The following is an 8,839-nucleotide window of genomic DNA, read 5'->3' as shown; positions in this document are numbered from 1 at the left end:
GAGTGAGTGAGTGAGTGAGTGAGTGAGTGAGTGAGTGAGTGAGTGAGAGAGAGAGACAGAGAGAGAGAGAGACAGAGACAGAGAGAGAGAGAGAGAGAGAGAGCCTTGTCCTTTACAAGAACATTGTTTAGAGCAGCAGTCTACAGTAAGAAGTACCAGTCAGACATCGTTTAGAGCAGCAGTCTACAGTAAGAAGCACCAGTCAGACATCGTTTAGAGCAGCAGTCTACAGCAAGAAGTACCAGTCAGACATCGTTTAGAGCAGCAGTCTACAGTAAGAAGTACCAGTCAGACATCGTTTACAACAGCAGTCTACAGTAAGAAGTACCAGTCAGACATTGTTTAGAGCAGCAGTCTACAGTAAGAAGCACTAGTCAGACATCTTTTAGAGCAGCAGTCTACAGTAAGAAGTACCAGTCAGACATCGTTTAGAGCAGCAGTCTACAGTAAGAAGTACCAGTCAGACATCTTTTAGAGCAGCAGTCTACAGTAAGAAGTACCAGTCAGACATTGTTCCTGACAGCCGATTGTGCATCAATGTGTCCTTCAGCCATTAGTTGTACCCACAGTGCCTTGCTCCAGTCCCTGTGTAGGGAGGGGGACTGCCAGCCTGTGTGTGTGTGTGATGCTGCCCCTCTCTATCTCTCTCTCACTGTGTTATAGTGATGCCAAGCTACACAGGCCTTGGCAGAGGGCTCTCTCCTACTGACTGTTTGCCTGCGCAAGCCACACACACCCCTCTGACAGATGAGTCAGGGAGTGATCAGAACAAGGCTTAAGGCAAAGATCACAGAAAGGAGGTCATCCAACACACACCAAACACCACGCAGCGGAACCAGCCAAACAGCCATACATATCAACACACCGTTTCATCATTTAATCCACCAGCACGCACCATAGAGTTCAATCAGATGTACATACTGTAGTTGATTTGATTCAAACAAGACAATGCACACTAAAACCTGAATGTGCATTCATTCATGTATGTGGTGCTTGATTACCGAACTATTTCAATTAATACAAGACTCAGATACGGACTGTTTTTATATAAACCCTGAATATGCTTCAGTACTGCATCATAATTAAGGTGACTTCCATTTAAAGGAATAGAAAATATACTTATTTTGCAATGAGCAAGTGGAAATGCGTATTTACATTTCCTAGTCAAAATCAGACAATCAGAGGTTGGTGGTCATTCCCTATTGGACAGAGGTGGTTATTTCTTGAGTCCTATTGGACAGGAGACTCCGGTGCCGCTCAGGCCACAGTATCCACCGGGGTTCTTGCTGAGGTACTGCTGGTGGTAGTCCTCAGCATAGTAGAACTCCTGGTTCTCGGCTATCTCTGTGGTGATTTCTCCAAAGCCCCCCTCTATCAGGACCTGTAGAAACAACAACAACACTATATCATTAGGACTGACCTTCATGAATGAATGGCTCAGGATTGAATGGTTACAACACAAGAGAAACTTTCTAAAAGTCACAAATGAACCATTTTCCTGCCTTCTTCCATGTAATTACATTCAAAACATTTGTCTGCCTCCTTTAAGGAAAATATTTTCATACAAAGAAATGTATTGTTTTTCAAGATTACACATACTCTTAGTGTTAGCAGTGTTTACAGCTAATGCAATCTCTCTCTCTCTCTGTCTCTCTCTCTCTCTCTCTCTCTGTCTCTCTCTCTCTCTGTCTCTCTCGTTCTCTCTCTCTCGCTCTCTCTCTCTCTCTCTCTCTCTCTCTCTCTCTCTCTCTCTCTCTCTCTCTCTCTCTCTCTCTCTCTCTCTCTCTCTCTCTCTCTCTCTCTCTGTCTCTCTCTCTCTCTTTCTCTCTCTCTCTCTCTCTCTCTCGTTCTCTCTCTCTCTCGCTCTCTCTCTCTGTCTCTCTCTCTCTCTCTCTCTCTCTCTCTCTCTCTCTCTCTCTCTCTCTCTCTCTCTGTCTCTCTCTCTCTCTCTCTCGTTCTCTCTCTCTCAGTCATTTGTCAAGCATTGGAGCAGAGACGAGCACAGAGAGAGGTCATTAGTGCTCGTGGTGGCCCTACGGGTGAGGCCCAGACAGATGTCGACTCAAATGCCCCAGATGTGCCCAATGTGTGTGTGTGTGTGTGTGTGTATGGGGAGGGGGCATCGGGTTTGTGTGTTTGTGTGTGTGTGTGTGTGTGTGCGTGTGCATGTGTGAGCTGTGAAGTGCCCCCACTGACCCAGTATACCCAATGCCTGCAGCACGTTTATATGGTCCACACACACACCTCAGCCAATCAGCTAATCTCCTCTAACCCCCAGTACAGGGCCGTCTAAACAGGTACACCTCAGCCAGCCTGGGTAATCTCCTCTAACCCCCAGTACAGGGCTGTCTAAGCAGGTACACCTCAGCCAGCCTGGGTAATCTCCTCTAACCCCCAGTACAGAGCTGTCTAAACAGGTACACCTCAGCCAGCCTCACTGCTTTTCATCCTCTATCCTCACTGATTTTCATCCTCTATCCTCACTGATTTTCATCCTCTATCCTCACTGCTTTTCATCCTCTATCCTCACTGCTTTTCATCCTCTATCCTCACTGCTTTTCATCCTCTATCCTCACTGATTTTCATCCTCTATCCTCACTGATTTTCATCCTCTATCCTCACTGCTTTTCATCCTCTATCCTCACTGCTTTTCATCCTCTATCCTCGCTGCTTTTCATCCTCTATCCTCACTGATTTTCATCCTCTATCCTCGCTGCTTTTCATCCTCTATACTCACTGATTTTCATCCTCTATCGTCACTGCTTTTCATCCTCTATCCTCACTGATTTTCATCCTCTATCCTCTATGCTTTTCATCCTCTATCCTCACTGCTTTTCATCCTCTATCCTCACTGCTTTTCATCCTCTATCCTCACTGCTTTTCCTCCTCTATCCTCGCTGCTTTTCATCCTCTATCCTCACTGATTTTCATCCTCTATCCTCGCTGCTTTTCATCCTCTATCCTCACTGCTTTTCATCCTCTATCCTCACTGATTTTCATCCTCTATCCTCACTGCTTTTCATCCTCTATCCTCACTGATTTTCATCCTCTATCCTCACTGATTTTCATCCTCTATACTCACTGATTTTCATCCTCTATCCTCACTGATTTTCATCCTCTATCCTCACTGCTTTTCATCCTCTATCCTCACTGCTTTTCATCCTCTATCCTCACTGATTTTCATCCTCTATCCTCACTGATTTTCATCCTCTATCCTCACTGCTTTTCATCCTCTATCCTCACTGCTTTTCATCCTCTATCCTCACTGATTTTCATCCTTTATCCTCACTGCTTTTCATCCTCTATCTTCACTGATTTTCATCCTCTATGAAAAATCACAACAACAAAACATAATGTTGGACTTTTGGGGTTACTGGTGCCTGGTGTCAGAACTCTGGGTTGAACTGTATACCAATGACACAGTTAGGCACCGGGAGTGACTCCCCACTGAAATCCCACTCCACATCACCACACCTGTCCAAGTGTCAGTCAGTTAGTCAGTCAGTCAGTCATTTGTAATAGATAGAGCCAGGCTGAATATCATTCTGCAAGCAAGGTTTACATTTGAAGTGTACACTAGTCTAGCATGTACAGCATATTGAGAAATCCAGGTTGGAAGTAAATGTATTGTTCTTATGAGAATATGGAGCTGAGAAATGGTAATGTTCAGGGGAAAGAGGACAAAGTGGGGATATTGTTGACACAATGCCACTTGGGAGTTTCAAGAAAGTGATGCAAGGATGTGTCTATTGCTTTCCTTCTCTCTTTCTCTCTTTCAATCTCTCTCTTTCCAACTTTCTCTCTTTCCATCTTTCTCTCTTTCTCTATTATTTCCCACTCTTGCTCTCTCTACCTCTGCTCCGCCAACCTCCTCCTATCACTAATGTTTGTTGCTAAGTGTCTATGTGTCGTGTGTGTGGCAGGGAGGGGGGACAGCGGGCTGTGTGAAGGAACCTGCCAACTACCTCATTTCTCGGACCATCTGCCTGGAGGCAGCCACGCACCTGTTAGGAGCAGCTGCCACCGTACAGGAGACAGGAGAGAGAGAGAGAGAAAGGTAGCACAGAATCAACTCTCCTCTCCCCGCCAGAACCAGCTCAAGTCCTAGCTCTATATACCTTCATCCCCAGCTCCAGTCCTAGCTCTATATACCTTCATCCCCAGCTTCAGTCCTAGCTCTATATACCTTCATCCCCAGCTCCAGTCCTAGCTCTATATACCTTCATACCCAGCTCCAGTCCTAGCTCTATATACCTTCATCCCCAGCTCAAGTCCTAGCTCTATATACCTTCATCCCCAGCTCAAGTCCTAGCTCTATATACCTTCATCCCCAGCTCCAGTCCTAGCTCTGTATACATTCAGCCCCAGCTCAAGTCCTAGCTCTATATACCTTCATCCCCAGCTTCAGTCCTAGCTCTATATACTTTCAGCCCCAGCTCCAGTCCGAGCTCTATATACTTTCAGCCCCAGCTCCAGTCCTAGCTCTATATACTTTCAGACCCAGCTTCAGTCCTAGCTCTATATACTTTCAGCCCCAGCTTCAGTCCTAGCTCTATATACTTTCAGCCCCAGCTTCAGTCCTAGCTCTATATACTTTCAGCCCCAGCTCTATACACCTTCATCCTCAGCTTCAGCCCCAGCTCTATATACCTTCAGCCCCAGCTCCTGTCCTAGCTCTATACCCCAGCTCCACCACTATAGCCCAGCTCCACCACAATATCCCAGATCCACCACTATTCTCAAGCTCCACCACTATAACCCAGCTCCACCACTATAGCCCAGCTCCACCACTATACCCCAGCTCCACCACATTCCTCAAGCTCCACCATTATAACCCAGCTCCACCACTATACCCCAGCTCCACCACTATATCCCAGCTCCACCACTATACCCCAGCTCCACCACTATAGCCCAGCTCCACCACTATAGCCCAGCTCCACCACTATACCCCAGCTCCACCACTATAGCCCAGCTCCACCACTATACCCCAGCTCCCATCATTCACTCCCACATCCTCCCTTTTTCTCTCGTTCTCCCTCATTCCCTCTCTCTCTCTTTCTCTCTCTGTTTCCCTCTCTGTTTCTCTCTCTCTCTCTCAATCTCTCTGTCTCCCTCTTGCTATCTGAGGCCCTGTGTGTGCTTTACAGTGGGGCTTAGCAGCTCCTATATCTCAGCATGGACACCCAGCAGGTAGCTATCGCCATCCGCAGTTCAGCACCGGGTGCACGCCAGCCCCCGGTTGGCGCCGGGCCAAGCTGGCACCGCCAGATATGATTTGAGACACACATTTTCTGTGGTGGTACCGAGTTGGGACGTCATGCCATCGTTCTGAATGCCCACCATGGCAGTCTCCCTAAGAAGCCTGGTCGCTAGGGAGACCTCAGCTGCAGTGGGCAGCGCTAACACTTATTGTCACAGATAGATGGGAGATAGATGTGTGTGTGTGTGTGTGTGTGTGTGTGTGTGTGTGTGTGTGTGTGTGTGTGTGTGTGTGTGTGTGTGTGTGTGTGTGTGTGTGTGTGTGTGTGTGTGTGTGTGTGTGTGTGTGTGTGTGTGTGTGTGTGTGTGTGTGTGTGTGTGTGTGTGTGTGTGTGTGTGTTTAAAAATCCAGGGCTGTAGCTAAGATAATGCGGTGGCAGGTGCTATTTTCTTCTCTCCCACTCAGCTCTGGAAAATGGAGCAGAGCAGGAGCTTGAGACAAGAGGCTGAGATGAAACAAAACAAGGTGAACAGGCCTGGCGGACAAGAGGCAGAGGTGAAACAAAACAAGGTGAGCAGGCCTGGCGGACAAGAGGCTGAGGTGAAACAAAACAAGGTGAGCAGGCCTGGCGGACAAGAGGCTGAGGTGAAACAAAACAAGGTGAGCAGGCCTGGTGGACAAGAGGCTGAGGTGAAACAAAACAAGGTGAGCAGGCCTGGTGGACAAGAGGCTGAGGTGAAACAAAACAAGGTGAGCAGGCCTGGTGGACAAGAGGCTGAGGTGAAACAAAACAAGGTGAGCAGGCCTGGTGGACAAGAGGCTGAGGTGAAACAAAACAAGGTGAGCAGGCCTGGTGGACAAGAGGCTGAGGTGAAACAAAACAAGGTGAGCAGGCCTGGTGGACAAGAGGCTGAGGTGAAACAAAACAAGGTGAGCAGGCCTGGTGGGCAAGAGGCTGAGGTGAAACAAAACAAGGTGAGCAGGCCTGGCGGACAAGAGGCTGAGATGAAACAAAACAAGGTGAACAGGCCTGGCGGACAAGAGGCTGAGGTGAAACAAAACAAGGTGAGCAGGCCTGGTGGACAAGAGGCTGAGGTGAAACAAAACAAGGTGAGCAGGCCTGGTGGACAAGAGGCTGAGGTGAAACAAAACAAGGTGAGCAGGCCTGGTGGACAAGAGGCTGAGGTGAAACAAAACAAGGTGAGCAGGCCTGGTGGACAAGAGGCTGAGGTGAAACAAAACAAGGTGAGCAGGCCTGGTGGACAAGAGGCTGACCACTTGGCAGGACATTAAACCCAATCAGTCTGGTCTATTTCTGGTCAATAAAGGATGTGTGAAGAGTGAAATATGTAATTGAGCATTAAGAGGTTGTAAAACACAACAGAAGACTCCAGCAGCAGCAGCGCATGTCTACAGCAGCCTGTTTATTTATGGCCTCTGTCACAAACACACACAACCTTGGATGCAGGCAGGTGAACAAAAGGAGTGAGGTTGTTGCTGAGATTTCCGCACCACCGTTCTGAATGTAAAGAACTAGAGCTACCAGTTCATATCTCCTATTCCTTTGTTTACAGTTTGCTAGCATCTTCAGGGGAATCGTGTTCATATGTGTGCTGTTAGGCGTGTGTTTAAATACTTACAATGTGTAGTAAATGTATAGCTCCAGGCTTTTAATGTCTGTCCTGGCGCATATAACCACCGTGCTTACTGTACCATCCAACCATTCTAGAATCAGTCAACTATCACAGCCCCTCCTCTATGAAAATACATGTCAGTCTGGCAGCAGATGGCTCATAGTTCATCTGAGAGACAAAGGAAACCATGCAGAAGAAGAATGACATGTTTATCTCTCATTTGTAATCTGTCTAAGAACTGAGTCATGGCAGGTCTTGGAGCCAACGATCTAGTGGTGCATGGAAACGAATGGGACTTGGCATTCATCCACTCTATCTATCCACAGCCTAATTCAGTCAGTCCAGGACCCTGGTGAGTGAGGTTCCTCTTCATTCGCTCAGCTGACACGCTACCCCTCATCAGCTGACACGCTCCCCTTCATCAGCTGACACGCGCCCCTTCATCAGCTGACACGCTACCTGTCATCAGCTGACACGCTCCCCTTCATCAGCTGACACGCGCCCCTTCATCAGCTGACACGCTACCCTTCATCAGCTGACACGCTCCCCTTCATCAGCTGACACACTACCCTTCATCAGCTGACACGCTCCCCTTCATCAGCTGACACGCTCTCCTTCATCAGCTGACACGCTCCCCTTCATCAGCTGACACACTACCCTTCATCAGCTGACACGCTCCCCTTCATCAGCTGACACGCTCCCCTTCATCAGCTGACACACTACCCTTCATCAGCTGACACGCTACCCTTCATCAGCTGACACGCTCCACTTCATCAGCTGACACGCGCCCCTTCATCAGCTGACACGCTACCCTTCATCAGCTGACACGCTACCCTTCATCAGCTGACACGCTACCCTTCATCAGCTGACACACTACCCTTCATCAGCTGACACGCTCCCCTTCATCAGCTGACACGCTCTCCTTCATCAGCTGACACGCTCCCCTTCATCAGCTGACACACTACCCTTCATCAGCTGACACGCTCCCCTTCATCAGCTGACACGCTACCCTTCATCAGCTGACACGCTACCCTTCATCAGCTGACACGCGCCCCTTCATCAGCTGACACGCTACCCTTCATCAGCTGACACGCTCCCCTTCATCAGCTGACACACTACCCTTCATCAGCTGACACGCTCCCCTTCATCAGCTGACACGCTCTCCTTCATCAGCTGACACGCTCCCCTTCATCAGCTGACACACTACCCTTCATCAGCTGACACGCTCCCCTTCATCAGCTGACACGCTCCCCTTCATCAGCTGACACACTACCCTTCATCAGCTGACACGCTCCACTTCATCAGCTGACACGCTACCCTTCATCAGCTGACACACTACCCTTCATCAGCTGACACGCTCCCCTTCATCAGCTGACACGCTACCTTTCATCAGCTGACACGCGCCCCTTCAACAGCTGACACGCTCCCCTTCATCAGCTGACACGCTACCTTTCATCAGCTGACACGCTATCCTTCATCAGCTGACACGCTCCCCTTCATCAGCTGACACGCTCCCCTTCATCAGCTGACACGCTCCCCTTCATCAGCTGACACACTACCCTTCATCAGCTGAAACACTACCCTTCATCAGCTGACACGTTCCCCATCATCAGCTGACACGCTATCCTTCATCAGCTGAAACACTACCCTTCATCAGCTGACACACTACCCTTCAGCAGCTAACACACTACCATTCATCAGCTGACACACTACCCTTCATCAGCTGACACACTACCCTTCATCAGCTGAAACACTACCCTTCATCAACTGACACGCTCCCCTTCCTCAGCTGACACACTACCCTTCATCAACTGAAACACTACCCTTCATCAACTGACACGCTCCCTTTCATCAGCTGACACACTAACCTTCATCAGCTGACACACTAACCTTCATCAGCTGACACACTACCCTTCATCAGCTGACACGCTCTCCTTCATCAGCTGACATGCTCCCCTTCATCAGCTGACACGCGCCCCTTCATCAGCTGACACGCTTTCCTTCA

At 48.8% G+C, this 8,839-nt stretch overlaps 2 protein-coding genes across 2 annotated transcripts in view; one reads left to right on the top strand and one right to left on the bottom strand.

Annotated features, from left to right (window-relative positions):
- Window positions 1–862: 862 nt before the first annotated feature.
- The window catches only part of LOC118376184 (mitochondrial peptide methionine sulfoxide reductase-like), a 100,077-nt gene continuing 92,100 nt past the window's right edge, over window positions 863–8,839 (bottom strand). Inside the window, exon 6 of the mRNA XM_052524728.1 lies at window positions 863–1,381. Within this exon, the coding sequence (XP_052380688.1) occupies window positions 1,217–1,381 (165 nt within the window). The 3' untranslated portion in view covers window positions 863–1,216. The remainder of the gene's footprint in view (window positions 1,382–8,839) is intronic.
- LOC127931357 (testis-expressed basic protein 1-like) lies at window positions 5,136–6,778 on the top strand. Its single transcript, XM_052523738.1, has 2 exons — window positions 5,136–6,130; window positions 6,266–6,778. Exons 1-2 carry the CDS (start codon window positions 5,675–5,677, stop codon window positions 6,491–6,493), a joined length of 684 nt encoding a protein of 227 aa, XP_052379698.1. The 5' UTR covers window positions 5,136–5,674; the 3' UTR covers window positions 6,494–6,778.

This window comes from Oncorhynchus keta, chromosome 8, assembly GCF_023373465.1.
Source record: "Oncorhynchus keta strain PuntledgeMale-10-30-2019 chromosome 8, Oket_V2, whole genome shotgun sequence".
In the NCBI taxonomy this organism is placed as follows: domain Eukaryota; kingdom Metazoa; phylum Chordata; class Actinopteri; order Salmoniformes; family Salmonidae; genus Oncorhynchus; species Oncorhynchus keta.
The sequence above is the reverse complement of the archived record's forward strand: the minus strand, read 5'-3'. Positions and strand labels throughout refer to the sequence as shown.